The sequence below is a fragment of the Falco punctatus genome (assembly GCF_963210335.1).
Source record: "Falco punctatus genome assembly, chromosome: 2".
Classification (NCBI taxonomy): domain Eukaryota; kingdom Metazoa; phylum Chordata; class Aves; order Falconiformes; family Falconidae; genus Falco; species Falco punctatus.
In genome coordinates, this window is record NC_137581.1 from 25511792 (window position 1) to 25531653 (window position 19862).

General features: G+C 39.9%; 1 protein-coding gene across 2 annotated transcripts in view; it reads right to left on the reverse strand.

The window, feature by feature from the left end:
- STARD13 (StAR related lipid transfer domain containing 13) overlaps nt 1-19862 on the reverse strand; it is a 312260-nt gene that overhangs the window by 167786 nt on the left and 124612 nt on the right. For both annotated transcript variants that reach the window (XM_080377503.1, XM_080377500.1), the window contains one exon: nt 15-48. In XM_080377503.1, coding sequence (XP_080233629.1) covers nt 15-48 — 34 coding nt within the window. The remainder of the gene's footprint in view (nt 1-14; nt 49-19862) is intronic.

A 19862-nucleotide genomic window follows, 5' to 3' on the forward strand; every position in this document is an offset into this window, starting at 1 on the left:
ATGCAGTGTCTTACCTGCTTCTTCCTTACACAGCTTCTGAAACAGCACCTGTAAGAAATAAATTAATTTTTCTTTAATAATGATAGGGTTTTTTTTCCTTCAAATAATTCCATATTTCAGGATGATAACACATGCCATTATTAATCATCACCACCCCACACAATGCATAAAACTCAGAGCTCATCAATAAAAATCATGGGAAATATCCAGCTTTGCTTGCTGAGGACAGCCTTGTGCCCATTCCCAATCTGGGTCCACCTCTCTTGCAGAGACTGAGTCTAGGAGAGGTCTCTAGCAAAAGCAGGGTATGTTCTGCAAGAGGTCCAGCACACTGGAACATGCCTGAATGTGTCTCACAGTGCTGGTGGGGCTTGGTGAGCAGCACACAGGCTGCTGGCAAGACGTGTGAGCAGCTGCACCGATGGCTGGGAAGCATAGGACACTGTGGCTACAGCAGCCCGGGGCAGTAGAGTGATGGTTCTTGTTCACCTGTGACCAGGAGAGGGTCCTTCTGTCCAAGGGACGTGGTGAAACTGACTTGCCATATTGTTTTCTTCATATTTTTCAGTTCCCTGCTTTGGGTCTGACATGCTAACTGAAAGTGGTACCATTAAAATCATACTTGGATGCACCTCTTGGTCTGTTACTTTTCCCTTTAACAGCTTTCAGTGCCCAAATGAGAAGGTTATTGCCTGTGATTAAATGCATATCACCCATTCTCCTTCCATATGATAGATCCATCAACTCTCCCAGCAATGCAGTCTGTAAATGAAACTAGCATAATAGGTGAAAACTAGCATAATAGTTGAAATAGGTGAAACTAGCATAATAGGTGAAACTGCACCTAATTTTTTTTTTTTAATTAAACAGAAGGCTGAACTGATTCTTCCAGATACCAGTGAACTCACAGGTGTGAAGTGCCCATTTTGCAGCCAGCTGAAAAAGCAGCCCCTCCTGCGCCTCCCAGTGACACACTCCCTGTTCTTGTTATCTGCTTGTCCCCATATGGACAACCATCTGCACCTTTCCATCAGCTGCACCAAGTGCTCCATTATCTCTTCTGTCAATATTACCTCTGTGGCACTAAAACTGTCTGTAAAAACATGGTTTTTATTTACCTTTTATTTGATGAAGAATTTTACTGAGATATTGGAAAATTCCTCCTCTAAGCACAGAACTGAATTGTCAAGCATGTCTTAATCATGGGAAAAGCACAGCCAGAGGACAGTTGTTTTCCCTTCTACAAGGCAATTTCATTGTAAAAAGGCCTCTTGCTCCGTTTGAAGGTCTGCCTGAGCAGCAGCTGAAGCTAGCCTGTCTTTAGCCAGCAGGGACCAAGTGAGGTGGCCACTTCTAGATGCGAAAATAACGAGTGGCTGAATCCAAATCAGGTTTTGTTAATGGCAATTTGTAGCTTGGCTTTAGCTCCAAGTTGAGGCCAGCTCTGGCTCCTGCACACTGCTGCGTGCTTGCCTGGATTGAATTATTTTGTATGGATTCATCCGGGCTCCTTTTTAATTTTAGCTCAGTGATGGTGAAATGCCCACAGAGACACGGAGCTGAGCCCCCTTCCCCAGACATGGCCCACCAGTGCCGGGCTCTGTGGTACCTGCACAGAGCCTCGTGCCAGACCTTTTCTGCTCTTGCTCTTACACAGGCTGGAGGATTTGCCTTCCTCCAGCCTAGAAAGGAAGAACGTGCTTCTGATTCCCGTATCGCTGAAGAGGAAATTCAACTTATTTCTCAAGTCTATACATTGGCTCATTCTGCAAAGGTTAAGAAGCAGAAACACAGCACTACAAGCCAAAATTTCTCTAACAGCATCACTTAAAACGAGTCAGTGCTGAGCCCTCAGGAGAAGGTTCTAGCAGACGCATCTCACTTCCACAGAGGAATGAGAAATTCAGACACAGGCTGTGTTGATTGGCAAGGGACAGGCAAGTCCCACATCAGCGTGCCAGGTTTTTGGAACGCTTTTCTGAGCCAGGCACACCATTCTGCCCCCCGACTGTGCAGTGAGCCACATTGTTCTCAACCACCCTGCTGGGGACAGGCACCTGATTTTTAGCATCACGACTCTTGGCATATGCACAGTGGAGGCAGGTGCCTAAATTGCCACACTGAATCTTGGGATAAGCATTTCTTGAAGAATACATAAATGATATGTGAATCAAAATAAACATGTCAATCCTGCACAGATAGCTGGTTTCTGAGTTCTAGCGCAGCCAGAAGGGTACCAGCTATTAAAATCAAACCCAGGCTATGTTAACTTCCAAAATCTTTTTAGAATGCTGTACAGAAAGGATGCAAATTGTTGCTGGAACAATCCCAAGTGGCAACAGAAAGCTGCCAACTAAAAGTGATTTATGGAAATAATAATGATAATGCATTATATAACTGATTGCATAACAAAATACATTTATTGGAGGACTAGCATCCCATCTGAGCAGCATGGCACCATCTAATCAGATATATAGAAATCACGGACCAAGAGAGTACAACTCTATCCAAAAGGCTGTTGCAGCACCTGCCACTATGAATAATAAAGAAATCATTTGCTTACAACTCCAGCTGTAGCAATTTTGCAAGTGGAAGTGTCAAACAAACGCCAAAGACAAACACACTTTGCCGAAGCATGTAAACCAGCACACAGAAACCATAAATTTATTAGATACTGTGTCCACTCCTCCCCCCTCAGCAGTCCTGTGTCTCAGGGCCACCCCACATTCACCTACGCAAGCAAGGGTCCCTGAGAAACCTGCCCATGCAGCATCATGCTTTGCTTTATGATCAGGGCAGAACGAGCCAGTCTGGTGAATCAGGCAAGTCCACCCCCAGCAGCGGCAAAGCTAGTTCAAAGGACAACCTGCAATTAAGTGAAACTCAGAGGGCTCACCTACCCTGCTCAATTAAAGATGGCTGAAGCACCGTACCCAGGTCGGTTCACCTGACTCAGCAGCTCCAGCTTTGTTCCAAACTGCATTGAAGAGCTCTGCTTGCAGCAAGCCAGCTGTTGGAAAGCGTGCCCTCAGTAATGGGGACGAGGGGACACCTGGTGCCACTTGGCCTTGGGATTGGTTCCTGGCCAGTATTTATACTGCCCTATAAACATAGCCTCCAAGTCCATAGTATTAAATTTATGGGTCCTGTACAGGTGAACAAGATGCCTAGAGAATTTGTTGGAAATCATTACCTGAACCTGAAGCTGTAAAGCAAGATGAAAATAAAGTCTCTGTTCAACAGGTATCTAAAACCACAGACCCTTTTAAGTGTGTGTCATCCCATTAAAGCCACCTTTCACTTACAGAACAGTGCATGTGCAAAGGTGTATTTGGGGTACTGAGCAAAGAAGGGAAGCAAAGCTGTGGATCTGTCGGGAGGAAAGTGAATACAGTGCGTTTATCAAGAACCTGAGAGATTTTCCTGAAAGGCATTCTGCATGGAAACAAATTACTTGAACTCCCTGGATTAAGTGGAAGTGAAGGTAGAAGCAAACCACTGGTATTATAAACTCAAGAAGCAAAAAAACCGCACTCATCAAAAAGTTGTTTCTCTGATACATAATCTTTCATGGTTATAAGTAATCAGGGCATGGAACTCATCAAACAACTGGATTAAATGATTTAATAATGCCCCAGTAAGCTTATTGTCACATAAAAGCTTTTTTCTGACACAGAAGATGAATATGAAATGGTTGACTTGAACAACAAATCCATTTTAATTTGCAACTGCACAGGGATTCTGCAATGCCAGCCAATCCCATAACATCATATACCATTTAAAAGAGGAAAAAAATAAAAAACAACAAAAGACCACCATTTTGTATCCAAGTCTTCTGCTTCCCTCTTCCCCATCAATTCCTATTAGCTCTTTTATGCTCTAATTTCAAATACTCCCAAATCTGCCACTAATATTTCAAAGTACCTGTCAAACTGTAATTATTCACTCTCAGGGAATGACACCCTCCAAAAAAAAAAAAAAAAAGTAATTAGTGTATCTGTCCAGCACGCAAATAACTCTTCTGGCTGTTTAATAAAAAGACAGAGAACTTGCTCGACATCGATATGGCATCAAAAATATCACTGCTATCAAATAAACCCTGGCATTTTGACAGGACTGCTTGACATCTGCTGTTAATAAAAAAGGCTTTGGATTCTGCAAGCTTATGTTCTGCGGTGAGCAACCAGCAGCAGCACCACGCTGCAACACAACACTTCCTTCTGCAGAAAAAAGGATAACGCTGTATGACTTCTCACTGGTTAACCAATAGAGAAGGAAAGCACTCTGAGCTAGAAATGTCCTGCAAAGTATAAAGATGGAAAGTCCTGCTGGTTCTTCATTCTAGCAATTTAATAATCTGCCAGGCTTTAATTGAAGTGACATATAGACGGTTCTAAAGGAGGAAACAAGCAATTCACATGCAAAACTCTATCATCTGATTAGCAGGTTTATTAGATCCTTTCAGAAAGATGTTGGCAGAAGGAAAGAAAATCCCAGTTCCTACTTCAAAATAAAATTCTACAGCCCAAAAGGGGAAGTAATATTATGACTCTCAGCAATGTGAGCCTTAACTTGAAGTTTCTCGGCCCCAGCAACGAGATCTTCAGTCTGGATTACACCTCCAGGTTCCCCAGAGAGGGTTAGTTAACAATAATGGCAACATTGACGCTATCCCACAGAAAACTCTGCTGACACTGCTGTGTCAGAAATCCGATTTCTCTCAGAGTCTCGGAACCAATCTCTGGTATGGGCTTGACAGCTCTGCTGGATTTAGGTGCTTATGTTGTATCTTCAAAGGCTGACAACAGGGCTCATAAAATACAACCACTATGGAGGTGTTTTTAGAGACCATGTTTAACATACAACCTGAGCGTTATTAGAGAAGTCACTTGGGGCATGGAAGACAGATCTTCTTGGTTGGATGGGATTCAGCTTCATAGCTGCTGCATCACAATTAGTTGGCCTCCTCACCAGGTCAGAAAGTAGGGGGAAGAGGAAATTCTCAGTTTCTTCCACTGAAGCTGAGCTATTGCACTGCAAACGGTTCGTGACTGATGGGCTCAAAGAAGGAAAAAAGAGGAAACAGGTTCCCGCTCTGCAGTCGAGCAAGTCCACTTGCTCTTTCACCAGAAGCATGACCAGCAGGCTGAGGGAGGTGATTCTCACCCTCTGCTCTGCTATCATGAGGCCTCACTTGGAGCACCACACTCAGCTCTGGGGCCCCAAACATGAGACATGGACCTCTTGGAGCGAATGCAGAGAAGGGCCATGAAGATGATCAGAATGCTGAAGCACCTCTCCTGTGAAGACAGGCTGAGAGAGTTGGGGTTGTTAGAGAAGGCTCCAGGGAGACCTTATAGCAGCCTTCCAGTACTTAAAGGGGGCCTGCAGGAAAGATGGGGAGGGACTCAAGGGATGTAGTGATAGGATGAGAGGTAATGGCTTTAAACTGAAAGAGGGCAGATTTAGATTAGCTATTAGGAAGAAATTTGTTACTGTGAGGGTGGCAAGGCACTGGCATAGGTTGCCCAGAGCAGCTGTGGATGCCCCATCCCTGGCAGTGCTCAAGGCCAGGCTGGATGGGGCTGTGAGCAACCTGGTCTAGTGGAAGGTGTCCCTGCCCACGGCAGGGGGGTTGGAAATCAATGATCTTTGAAGGTCCCTTCCAACCCGAACCATTCTATGATTCTATTCTATTCTATAAAGTAGAGAAACTTGGGTCCAGGTTCTCTTTTCAAGACTTTTTAATATTTGGAATAAGAAAACATTATTAAGAACTTGAAGTTTTTAACATTGTTTTCATCATGGTATTTTAAAACAGTGTAAGACATTAAGACTACTGGCATCACTGATCAAGGCAGTCTTGTTCCTCAGATGAAAGTTAGCTTCAGCAGGGGTATTGGTACTGGACTGGACAGAGTGCCCTTGCTGGGCCCAAAGCCCAGGGTGCACTTATGAGCCCTTGAATCCACACTGCGTAACTGCTGGGTCACCCTTAGCTCCATTTTCAACTGCTCCAATTAACTATCTAGAAATTAAACCTTAGCGTGGTTCAAGAGATTGGGGGCAAACCCAAATAGCAGAATTGAGGTAGACTCTGCTCTAGATCTGCTTCTTGCTACCCTGCAGAGTCTTCCAGCACCATCTCTGCATCCTTTGTACCCTTATACACCTCATTGTGCCATACCCCGTGGTACGCAGCACATGTCCGCTCCCCGAAACCCTCACCTCGTGGCTTTCACTGCACCGTGGGTACAAAGGTCGCATACACGAAACAATAATAGAGTCACAGGACCCCACGAGACCGCAAAGAGCACAATGGAGAGCAAGGCTACTCCTACAGAGGACAGACACGGTCAGTCTGCTCTGCAGACTGTACACACCTTGTACACACCTATCCTAAACAATTGAACTTTAAAGTATTTTCCCTATGAGAGCTTAAAGCACTGCTGTCTTAGTGACAGATGGCTACTTCAGGGGTTCTCAAATATAATAACGTTCCATGATTTTGAAGTTGCACAAATCTATAAAAAATAATGAATATTGTTCCAGTTACTGCAAAAAAAGACATGTAGTCCAAATACATATCAGCTTACTTGAAATTAACGGGTACATGTACCCCAGCAAAGCAGAGATTAAGCCAGTTTTATAAATGAACATTTATAAAACTTGATGCAAGTTGAAAGGATTTCTAAAGATTCTTCTCTTCTCTAACGTAGCTCATTGAGACATTTGCTGCTATCTAACCTACACTTTAGTGTGTACTGAAAGTGAACTGAACTGGTCATAGATGAGCCTAGTTCTGTGTAAGCACTGCAGACGCAGTGTTTGCACAGACATTTTAAACCTCTGACAATTCATCTCGTTTTCCTGAGATCTATGTAAAGTTTCAAGCAGTTGTCAAGAATGGAATGTAAATAAAATAAACTGGGTTTCTCTGCAGCTGACATGAAGAAAATCTAATTTCAGGATTCTAATTTATTTCTTTGCTTTAAACTGGCAAAATCATATAAATTGTCTTTTTCCTGGTTTCTCTGAAGATCTAGCATATAGAACCTTTTAATGCTGTGCAAAGAAAATTGAACTCTACTATTTTATAATAATATTTCTAAAATGAGCTGAAGAGATTCAAGCATCCTGAAGAATTCAGAGGACACAAACCTTTTGAAAATCATAGACTTAATATTCTGAGTTGTACTCTAAAACAATGAAACATTATAAATATTGCCTGCAGACATAAAAGCATATTTGATTATTGTGCACAGCTTTGAAGGACATGTAATGAATATCTGAAAATTATTTTCCCTAGTTTAGTGTTTTAGTTTGCAAAATAAGACCTGTTTTTAAAATGCATTTTACTTTATTCTAAGTATTTCTTTCAAATTTTACCCCAAGATCAGTGCTGACTTGAAAAGCACTGACACAGAAAGAAAGATTTATTCAATTGTTTTCTTCTGTTTGCTAGAAATCTGTACCTATTTTGCCCATGTACTATAGATAAAAGTCCAGAAAGTAATGTGACATTTCATGTGGCTGTAGTTCTGAAAGCTTTGATCAAACAGAAAACTGGCTGGAAACTATTTTACAGTGAAAACATTTGAATGGCTTCTGAATGATGAAAAAGGTTTACAGTAAGTGGAGCCAAGCAATAATAAAATCTGTTACAATGAAAACCATTTTAACAATGTTCAAAGTGAAATTAGAAGAAAACAAATGAAAAGACTAACAGCACAGGAGCATGCATTTTAATAACTGTAACTTATCATAACTAACAAAAAAAAAATGTATTAACAGACATGGGAGATTTTTACTTGTAGCAGCTGCTAATATAGTTTCAAAACGTCAAGCAGCTATGGCACTGATGGTTATGCCCAAATTTTTATTGAGGAGGATTTGGTTCCAACACATGAGGAGCAACGACTTGCAGTGAGTGTTAGGGTGTGCCTCTGCGGTGCTGGTTATGATACTAAGCCAGTCCAGTTGCTCACTTTGCCATCAGATTGGAAGATGCCATTCACCCCCTATGGCTCAGCTGGCCACCCTATTCATCTTGCACCAGCATTGGTACTCACCTTGACAAATGGGAAACAAAAGCAGCAGAACATTGATTTTATCCTCCAGAAGTTTCTGCTGTTTAATTTGCTGCTTTTGTCATGAGACCTCCGTTACAGCTACCATTTCCTCTGTCTGACACGTTGCTCTGATGTAAGTGCTTTGTTTAATATTCTGTAATTTTGTTTCTTTGATATAATTATTCTACATTACCTTTGCTTCTCCTATGGTTTCCTCTATGGGAAAACATGACACTGTTTGCCATGCTGTGGTGGTGGATTTTAACTCCATCCTTCCCTTCATAGCTCTAACTCTGCCCTTATAGGAATGATGACTGACGTTGCAGATGTTACAGTGGTTTGAAGCCGTAGCCCTGAAGAGCTAACTATCTGGTCTCCTAAATTTGGCCCCAGTACAACTAGCTGAAATTTGAATATGAAATATTTCCTATTATTTAATAAACAGCGAAAAGCCTCTGCGTTGAGAAGTGCCTCTTAGTTGCTGACTATGCCATGCCACATACGCAGGTGTGCTCAGATACCACCATTCACCTTAGGGAAACAATATGTTGCTGTGGTTTGCAACTGATCCACAAATCCCACAGAAGGATGAGAGCAATGATACCAGAATAAGTAGAAGCAGTAAGTTGGAGGCTCCTCTTTGTAGCCAGCTGGATGCACCCGAGAGACAGAATATAGATGTCCCACTGCAGAAACAGATGCCCCTGGTCCCCTCAAGGTGACCAGGGCAGCCACATTGCTCTGGTCCCATCCAGTAAAAAGTGGTGACGTACCATAGCACTTCCCACTTTTGTGCTTTTAAATAGGATTTTATAGTAGTTGATACTTTAAAATCTAACTAAAATCTAACCTGACAGTTTGGTATTGTGTTCTTGCACAACCAGGAGCAAAGCAGGTGCAGGCAATCTCCAGCATTTAGCTACAGAATCAGTTTGAGGAACGTGCATCCAAGTTTGGCCCACATACGTACTGAACATTTAGCTCATCCTTCCCAATTCCCAATACCCACCCTCTGCAATCACTTCCTTACAGGACACAGTTTTGCCATGTCTCAGCAAATATATTTCTAATAAAAACAAAAACAAACAAAAAGTCTTCTTTGTAATGCTTTTACCTTTGGCAAGTCCCAGGAGCTCTTAGTCATTCTGAACTCTGGACTCTGCAGCAGGACTAACATCAACATGCTCAGCACAGCGCAAATATCAATTAATGTTCAGTCCTGTGTTAAGATAACCGGTTATGCTTCTGTATAAACAAAGACATGAATAAAAATGGAGATAACAGCATTGTCACAATACATGTGTGTGGGTCAGGTGGAAATGTGATGGGGCAGAGGTGGGACAAAGACAGACAAAAAGAAGAGCAATGACTGCCAAATGGAGATGGAAAATCCTGGAACAATACAGTGAGTCACACATTGCTATCATTTTTACCCTCTTGAGTAGGAAGAAGTGCTATATCTATTTTAAAGATAAAATGAAGTGGGAAAGTTACAAGAGGTCACACAACAACAAAGAGAGGCATGAAATGGTATGGGAAATGAATGACCACTGAAGCAAACAGCAGCTAGCAGTAATCCATGGCAGAAGATGAAAACCAAGCCTTGTGAGCGCTGGCTAGAGCTGTGGTGGTGTTTTAGCTTGGCCCAGAGCAGCACTTAGCTGGGAATGAACTTCAGGCTGCCATTAGCCACAGTTTGTTTTCACTATCGAGTGTCCACAGAAATGTTTCATGATGGCTAGGCTCTAAGTGGATATCAGGTATTCTCCTTGACAAGCAATAAAGCTAATCATCGTAATATAACCTCAATGAAAAATGCACTTTTCCCAGTAAACCGATGTACTAGTAATCAGTTAAAATCTTGGTCAACATTTTATGCTTTTTGAGGAGAAACAAAAGATGTTTGTTTAGTGGTCAGTCTTCAGTAAAAGGTACAGCAGGGATATGTGAAGAGTGAAGTATTTTATTCAAAGAGTTACTGAAAACTACAGGAATTGTGCATAGCAGAAGCATTCTCCCCGAGAACACCTGTGGGAAAATGTTAGGTAGCACATTTGCCTCTTCTAGTGCGCCAGCAAAGGCCGATGCCCTTCAGAGAAGCAGAGATGCTGATTGGTTTGTATCTTGTAATTACTATATAGATTTTAATCTTTAAACGACATTTCAGTATTGGAAACCTGCTGTAAATCCTTTTCAATTTCTGATCAATTTTCTTTGATTTCCTGTGTGTTCTTGTCTTTGTTAGCAGTTTGCTTTTATACAACATTTAAAGAAATGTCTTTCCCATGCCTTATTTTCCCATGGGAATGACATGCTTTCCCTTTGGGAGATTTCATAGTTCTCCCTTTCTAGAACATAATGTCTTTCAGTATCACCAGCACCAGCTAAGATGATGCCACCCACCTCACCACCTCAACACATCCACAGAAAACTCAGAAAAGATATTTCAGAGACGACCACTCCATTGCAAATTCTGGTGTGGTCATAAGAAAAAGAACACTTAATTGTGATGCATATCAACTTTGGTTGTTTATTTTCAGAATGAACTCTTCAACCCATATAAATAGATGGAAATGCATTCATGTGATGGTTGTAAAGTTAATATTTTCATAGAAAATATACACTTCCCTTTGCAGTGGGGTTCACTATGTCTTCTGCTTTGAGCAAATGCCCAGGTGCAATTTGGATAACAACGATGTAAACACCTAAACAACCTCAAAGCTCTGTGTTCCCAGTCATTTGCTTTACCTTTTGCCTCACCTGCCAAGATTATACAGAACAGTATGCCCAAGGTGAGAAAAATTGGGTGAATTTATGGCGAGTAAGGAAAACGTGTGAACCGATTACATCAGGGCTGTAACGCAGCAAAGGACCAACACACACGTATGGTTTGACATGATTTAGACCAGGCATGCTTGATGTGAAGCGTATGCTTAAATCCAATTATTTTTATACGCTAACTGTGGCGTTGGGCTGTATTTGATGCAGCTCATTCTGGAGAGACTGGAGCTGGAATCCTCCATTACCACAGACGCATAATGCATGAAACATAATCACCCCTTCTCCCCCTCCCCAAATAAATATATACACACACACATATATATATACACACACACACAATATTTTTTTCCCTTCAAAAATTGCTGAGGTTCTGAGAGAGCAGAAATGTGTGTGCCCATATACTGAAGGTGCTGCTGGCTTAATCTGTGACCTCCAGCAAGTCCATGCAGCACTGACTGACTGAAGGAATAGATGTTCTTCAGCTAGTCATGAGCATCTCCACCCCTGCAGTGACATTTGGATTAATGCTGTCCAGACCAAACCCTTAAGCAGTTTGGTCTCTAACTTCTGCATCTGTACCACTACCAATATACGTGTCCAAAACCTAACTGAAAGCCAGAAGTAAAAGATGTTAGGGTACCTACAACCATAACCGTATTTATCATTTATAATTTCTTGTCATACAGATATCTATAATAAAATGCCTGTACAGAAAGATTAACACCTTGATTTTTCTGCATCACACCATGTTTAAAATTATAGGCAAAAATCACAATGAGTTACTTATTTGTCTGCATGCATCCTTCTCTTGCAACAGAAAAGAGCAGATATTTGTTAAGGACTAGCTCGAATTCTCTCCCCCTCTCTCACTCATTCTCACACACACACGCATTCCTGCATACCCTAAAGCAGCTTCAAACTCATTTAAATATATGTAATACTCACTCAAGCTATTTTAAAGCAAAAAAAGACATACTTCTTGAAACAGAATAAAATAACTACCCACAGACGGGTTTTAAAATCAGCATGTATTATTTCTCAGCTGTCATGGACAGCCAAAAATAATATATTCACAGAACTATCTCCATACCTTATGCTCCCATATGATGAACTGATTTTATGCTTCTCTGCAATGCAGACAAACATTTTATGTCTCTCTCTCTCTCTTTTTTGTGTAGCTAAGCACTATGACCTTCCTAAAAATATTCAAGGATCCTTTAGTGGAAAGCTCCTCAATCTTCTCACACTGTTACTGTTCTCGGTAGCTCAGTATGATCTCTGAACTGAATTTCAGATTATATAATTCCAAAAAAAGTGGTATTAGGTAAATTTCACATGATTAAAATAAAAAGAAATATTTCATAGCATTGCCTAACATTTATGACAATATTTGTTGCATAATTTTTGTACCATTCATGTGCATATCATGGATTACAACTAAACACTGACAGAAATAATGAAGATTTTTCTATCACCTTGTGTATCTTGCTGTCCTTAATCACCGTGGGACAAATATCATCCTTCTCTGTTTTCCATTTCATAATTCAAGTTAATGGCCACTGCTTGAAATTTGTTTTTACAGTTAGATGTAGGGCACTATTCATCTTTTGAGAAGCACTGATTTGACAAAACCCACCATTGCTTCAGCTGGTCTTAAATCAAGGTAGGTCTGATTTATATGAACTGAAAGTCAGGTCCAACAATAATAAACTTTTAAAGTGAAAATTGTTGCTGTCAACTCTGAAAATGGAAAAACCCAGCAGTAAACGATGCACCTACTGATCCACATCTATCCTCTGTATTGTTTTACTCGCTCAACCATAATGACTGAAAATAATACTAACTCACAACACCACATCTGAACTCAGGAAGCTGCTATTGCTACTGCTATTCTGCTTTTAAAAGTATTTCCTAATTCATGTATTCTAATGTTCCAGGAAAAATTAGAACATGAAACATTTGAAAAGGGCTCTCAGTGGACAAAATCTACTAATTAATGCAAGAAAAGAATCTCAGCTTCCTCTGTCCTCTGGCAAGGCTTCTGGACTACTGTCAAAATGCACATCTGTCAGCAACCTTGGTGATTCCAGCTGCTGGAAAACTGACTGCTGAGATGCCTCCTTACCTTTACACCTTGAAATTTATTCCAGCATGGAGATATAAACTTGATCAATACTTGTTTTATTATGGTGGGGGATGATCATGGCTCTCCCAAAGTTTCACGGCTGTAAGCTAACTAGTTCCCCACTTGTTGGGGACCTCTATGCTTTATAGAAAACGACAGCTGTTAATAACACCTGGATATATGGATGGGGAAAAAGCTGCAGGACTTTCCAACAGAAATCCTATCTGAATAATCAGACCTGCTGGGGAGCACTGTTGATATCACCAAGATAGCCACTGCTCTAGAGACAATCGTGTGAAACAGCCACGTCTGCGGGTGCAGAGCACTCTGCAATTGCCCGAGTGTTAGTATGTTTTTATGGTAGATGGTGGAAAACAATTGGCACCAAATCATGCTTCCCTTTGTTACTTAAACTAAGAAAGTGGAAAAAGTTCTACCAAGACTTAGGTAGCTCGCCAAAGAATAAATAATAAACAGAATAAAAATAAAAAAAAAGAAAGATAAAAGAAGAAATAAAAATGTAACGCACACAATTTTTTCTGTCATGGGGAATAAATGTCTTTCCAAGAAAAGACGGGTAGGTCTTGACTTAATCTAGGACCTACCACACTCATGAGAGCTTGAAAGGAGACCATCAGTTATATAGAATCTTACTATGAGCTGCGAGAGATTAATTCCACTGTGAATTAATTATAGAACGTCTGGAATTTTGATCTGCTTATTATGTAAGTTCAAATGTTTCATCCCTTACAGCAATAGCTGTGGCTTAATGGCCACTTGCATTTTCACATTCAGGACCCTCCAGTATTTTTCGGCTGTCTTTAAAACCCATCCCTCACTAGAAATACCTATTAACATTTTACTGCTGATGAAAAGAAGAAACATTCAATTAAAACATTAAATGGCTAAGTGTTTACACTAAACCAAACACGATGGCATAAAATAAGATACAAGGATGTACTCCGTGACAGTATATTTTAGCTCATCAAGTATAACAGCCATGCACTCTGCCAAACCTCCTTATCATGTACATGATTAAAGAATGAGAATATGTAATTCTGGGCAGATGATTTAAGAAGGGAAGAGAGGCCTTACCTATAAATTAACTTGACTGTGAGTTTAAGGAATTATCATTATTTCACTGATTTTTTCATATTTCAGAATCTTAGTATCCCTTCAGTCTGAATGCATAGCTATGCAAGCCGAATCAGGTACCAAACACTGGGTGTATGTATTATCATGATACATTACTTGGAGCTGTTCCTCCAATCTTCATGCTAAACATTCTTAAGGCTCCTTATAGAAAATAGTCTGATTTCTTGCTGCATTTTCTTTACTACACATTGCAATATTCACCTTCACTCTACACTAAATCTAATATAATTAATATCCAATCTTAGGCAAGCCTAAGCTCATTCTTGGCTAAAAGGCATTCTAGCAAGAACATGATGAGTTTAGTAAATAATCAGTCAGACAAATGACAATTCTAGGATGACTTTTATCTTAAATAGTTCTAGAGGAAAGAGAAAGAGACTCGTATTACCTTCCACACAACAGCTATTCCACATTTGGTACCAGAATGTACCCTCCTCTCTTATCTCCAGAAGCCTTAGCATTTTTGATTGTGTTGCAATTTTGCAGTACGCTACCTGTCAGCTTTTTGACAGTCACAGTGGCTTTGAGTACCTGTTGAGAGCTTTTTTCATATGAGCTTAAAACACCAATTCAAGACAGCAATATGGGAATGGAGCAGCTTACTATTAACATAGTATTATAATATTTTATTACTTACATTACAAAACACCCCACATTCAGGATGCAACCAGAAATAAAATCACTTTTTTATAGGAAGACACAATATATCAAAAACTAGGTGAAAAACCATACATGCGTATAGGATGGAAAGATGATCTTGCATCAAAGACCTTAGAGCCTAGTTGAGACTTTCATTCTAGATGCTACAGAGAACCCGACATGCAACTGTGAAGGGAACAGACATTGCTCAGTTGTGTGTCTGGTCTCAAAAAGGTAATCCAAGCTTGGACCTCAAGTGAATGTAGAATAAAATGCGTAAGCAGGCACATAAGCTCCATAGGGGATGAGGAGCTCAGAAATGCCCGGAGCTCAGCATTTCACACCAGCCAGTTGTAGATTTCCATGCCAGGATAAAGGCTATACAGATGGCACTCCAGAACTATAGCTTTCACCAGTACAGGATGCTCAGGTGCCTACTGCATAAATTTACAGTTTCAGAAGTTGTGCCAGTGGTTAACAGATGCAAAAAAAGAGGTGGTCTTTCTCCTGCCTTCCACTAGTTCTGCCTCTAACAATGTTTGTGATTAAAAACAAACCTGCCATTTTGCATACACAAGGAAATATGTATTTACAGGTGATTTCAACATGGCACTAATTTGCGAAGATACTCTGTTTCAGCAGCCACTCCTGATCATAAAGCAGAAGATTATGAGAAAAATCCAAGAAAAAAAATGTAATTAATTCCTGGCAAGTTTTACATTCCCCTTTAAAAAAAATTACGTACACCCTCCCTTCCTCCCTTCCCTCCAGCAAATACCATTCATATTTAAGATTAGATTATTTTTCTCCTGATTCCTCTTTAGCTGCCAGAGAGTGACTCATTGTCAGATTGATTTAATTACAATCACAGACCTTGTTCTTCTGGTGTTACAAGAGGAAATGTAAAGGAAAAGGTCAATATGGAAAGACTGTACAAGCCAGGAGATGTTAAAACAGTGCCGTGAGTGATTACTGTTGATTTCAATTGGGTAGTTGCTGCCTAATGTAAGATATTTTTACAATAATGCAACAAAAATCAGTTACACTTCTTGGATATCTACCTGAAAGGTCAGTTTTGTTTCTGTCCCACCCATTACAGTTTTTAGATCTTGGGCATACGAGTGAAACAAAAATACAATAACTTAATAAAAGGGACATTGCATCGCTACTGTTAGCAGAATAACAAAGATCAGCTATCCATATAACACATGCATGTGTTATCTTGAAAGATTTATACATATGGTAACAGAGATAATTTAACATCCACTTTTCTTCTAAGACATTATCAAAGTGGGAATTTTTTTCAAAATATTTGCAACGTTAACTCCTTAATATTATTCTGGAAGTATTATCACGTAAGTGTCATGCTAACTTACAGAACAAGGCATATTGAACATACTGTGCAGTGTCTAAGCAATAGGTACAGTTTATTACTCTAATTTTTACACTTTGAAGGTTAAAGTATACTAAGGAAGAGTGAAACTCCTTTCCTGAGAAGACTTCTCTATTGTTTGCCTTTGTTTCTAGGAGCTAAAGAGAAAGGTCACATCTAAGGATCTTGCCTTGTCAGAAAGCTTCCATACGAAGCAAACTTGTACCTTGCTGTAATAATTTATGTATTACTATCTACTTCTCATTTTCAGAGAGAACCTAATTAGAGAGTAGATATTTAACTGCACTGTCCTCACCACTGCCTTTATCTAACAACCTACATTATGCAGCTAAATATTTTACCCCTGAGGGTCTCTTGAATTTGTTTAGAGATGCTGACATGGTTCTAATAAAAAGCACAGCCACCTTAATGGTTTTGCAGGGGAAACAGTTAGTAAACCTTACTGCTTTGTCATTTCAGAATCAATTAGCTCTGCTGGGGAAGTTCTACAGACACAGTACTGATGCAGTAACACTTTGGAAGGCGTTATTAATGACAAAGGAGAATAAATATAATTGGAATTAACAAAACAGGTTAAGCTGCTGGGGCTATTTACTGCTTGAATTTATTCACTATGTTTCATTTTGGGGAAAAAAAGTAAAACCCATCATTGCAGGTAATAAGATTTTGCCTTTTTTATTTTAGCGAAGAGATATTAGGTGTAACAAGTAACATTGTGAGTGGTTAATTAACCAGGAAATTTTAAAGGGGGCTAGGAACATAAAGTGCAGGTCACCTGAAAATCCGTACTGTGAAGGGACACCTCCTGGTATCCTAAACTCTTTTATCTACAGGGACATGCCTGTTCAGAACGTGAGTGTCAGCAGCGGCTAAGGCAGTACCACAGAAGGGGCTCAGTTCAAGAACAGAATAGATAAATGAAAATGAGGAGTCAAGAGAAAATCTGAATTGCCATTCCAACATTTTGTTATAAATAATGAAAAATCAAAATAATGTAAGGTACGAAAAAAAGAACAAACCAATGTTGGAAATGTGTGATTAATTTTTATGTTTAACTGAAAATAAACACTTTGATATTCCCAGTCATCAAGATGCTAGATTTTGGCATGTGGAACAAAAGCTTTGAGTTAGACTAACAGTGCGTTGTAGGGGTGGGATTCATTTTGTCTATTAAACAGATCTCTACAATGCAAACATTTACAGCCGAGTCAGTCACTCTGTATGGGGTATCGGTCATCTCATAATATAAAACTTCTGAATAAAGTGCTCTCTAAAGGTGTCTGGTTTGGCCTTTGGCAGGGGTGACCATTTTCCCTTACATGTAAAAAGTCAGAGAAATCAACACATACGTTTTGTAGAAACAGCATTTTCCACAGAACTGCAATCGTGCATCACCTGCCTTGTCTAACTGAAGAGTCCCGTGAATGTTTGCAGTGGTACTGCCTGACCTCTCTGCAGCGCCGAGGTTTAGGGAAGGTGCCTAATTAATAAATGTGAAAAATCCGAACCAAGCAAAAAATGTTACAGCCTCAGATAAAGTGTGAATACTCTAAATGTGATTAGATGCTAATAGACAAAGCTGCTGATGCCAAAGCTGCTTTCTTCAGTGTAAATACATCTCATTGGAAAACATGTTTGGTATCAAAGCTGCCTCCAAGGAGACAATAGATGCCTGCATGAAGTTTTTCAGAACATTACTTCCAACACGCTGAAACTTCAGATTTGATTTATATAGCAGAGCTAGCCCTTATAAAACATATTTACTGAATGCTCAACAGGTGAATTACAGAGGAACTGACAGAAAAGATGTTGAGAAATAAGAGGTGATGCCTTGTAATGCAAAATAACGTGATACAGACTGGTAAATTACTTCTGTATGTTGACACACATTCTCTGTTGGTTGCGATGTACCACCTGCAGATGAGTGGCCCCTGCTACTCAGACACTACCCCCCTAAGACCCTGCCCTCCTCACACGTACCACTATTCCTCCTCTGCGTCCCCCCAGAATTTGTTGTCGGAAGGGTGTTCGTGGGCACCTCCGTCACCTCTTCCACTGACAAGGCAGCAAGCCACCCGAGAGCTACCGCTAAAAACATTACCGCTAACCCAGCTGAAACAGGTTACAGCATTTTAAAGGAGCAGCTCAGAAGTGAGACCTGGGGGAATCAGTAACTGTCCAGGTGGTGGAGTGCAGGAGGATATGAAAACATTGGCAGCTGGGATAGCTACAGCAAGAAGAGGGTGTGTTTATTTCCTAAAGTGGAGCAGCGTGCCACAACGATACTCTGCTCTCTGGCTTGGTCTAACCAAAAGGAGCTAGTGAGAAGTTGGGATACACACAGAGTGGACAACAGAATGACAACAATAATATGGTCATTTCCTTCTGTGCATTAGTGTGCAGCGTCACATAGAACATCATAGAAACATTGGTCATCTTCTCCCAAGTGCACAGACCTGGAGAGGATTCACAGAGGTACTATTCAAGAGTTGTCAGAAACTACAGAGAGAGCATGAAAAGAAAGGGATGGTTGCTCCTAGGAATCAAGTTAACAGCATGGGAGATGTTTAAAAGTGCATAAACAATAAAAGATATATCAAGGACTCTGTATTAACTTCATTTGTAACTCCAGAACAAGGACATCCAACACCATGAATTTTAAAAATGGGAATAGGAAACAGATTTTTCACAAAAAAAGGAAATTATACTGCAGCATACATTTCTACAGGAGGTTTTGAGAGCAAGAGCTTAGCAAAACGCAAAAGAACTCAGACACCTTTTCGGATACAAAAAATATCCGCGTTTACTATTTTTCCAAGCATTTTGGAAATGAAATTACTTGAATAAACCTATTTCCACACAGAAGCCAAGTTCTTATGGTGGGGGATGAGACCCATAGTGTTAGCAACATATTCCATGTCAGCCTACTCACCAGGCTATCCAAATATTGATGCCGCTCTTTGAAATTTCTGTTTCTGGCCACACTGAAAAAAGACTGTGGATCTCATCCAAATGACAAGCCCACAAAATGTCTAGCAAACATTCAAAGAGGAGTTAAACATATAACACTAGAAAATAATTATAATTAAAAATAACTTTAAAGTAAGTTTTAAAGTAATAAATAACAGCCATGAGTGAAGTGCCTTAATTTTCTTTGCCTTCATTTTTCATTTCTTTACTTTCACTAGCAGAAAACTCTAGATAATCTGGGCTGTGCAACACAATCCACTCATCAAACTAATTACAGTATAAATTTCTACTCAATTTGTTTAACTAAGCATTAGTTAGAAACTTCTTGGGAAACCCTTACCAACATAGTGAAAAACTTCCTTTATATAAATCATTTGAAAGAATATAAGAAAGGGAAGAAATCCATTGAAAATTAGCTCTTAGGAAGCTGATGAATAAGCTAATCTGTTACTGAGTGGCTCAATGTTCAATTGTTTAAAAATGGCATAGGAACAAAACTAGAGGAGAATGCCATTGTTCTGAGCTATTTTCTTGTCTTAATTAGTCCAAATGCGATTTTATAAAACTCTTATTCTCTTTTTTCTGTATTGTCAATCTGAGCACATAAATATGCAAAATAGAGAAAGTAAGTACCACAAATAGCTTCCAAAGTTAAAGCTTGCACCTTAAATTGGAATTGCAGTACAGAGTAAATTACTGAATTTAGAATTCTTTTAGGATATAAATT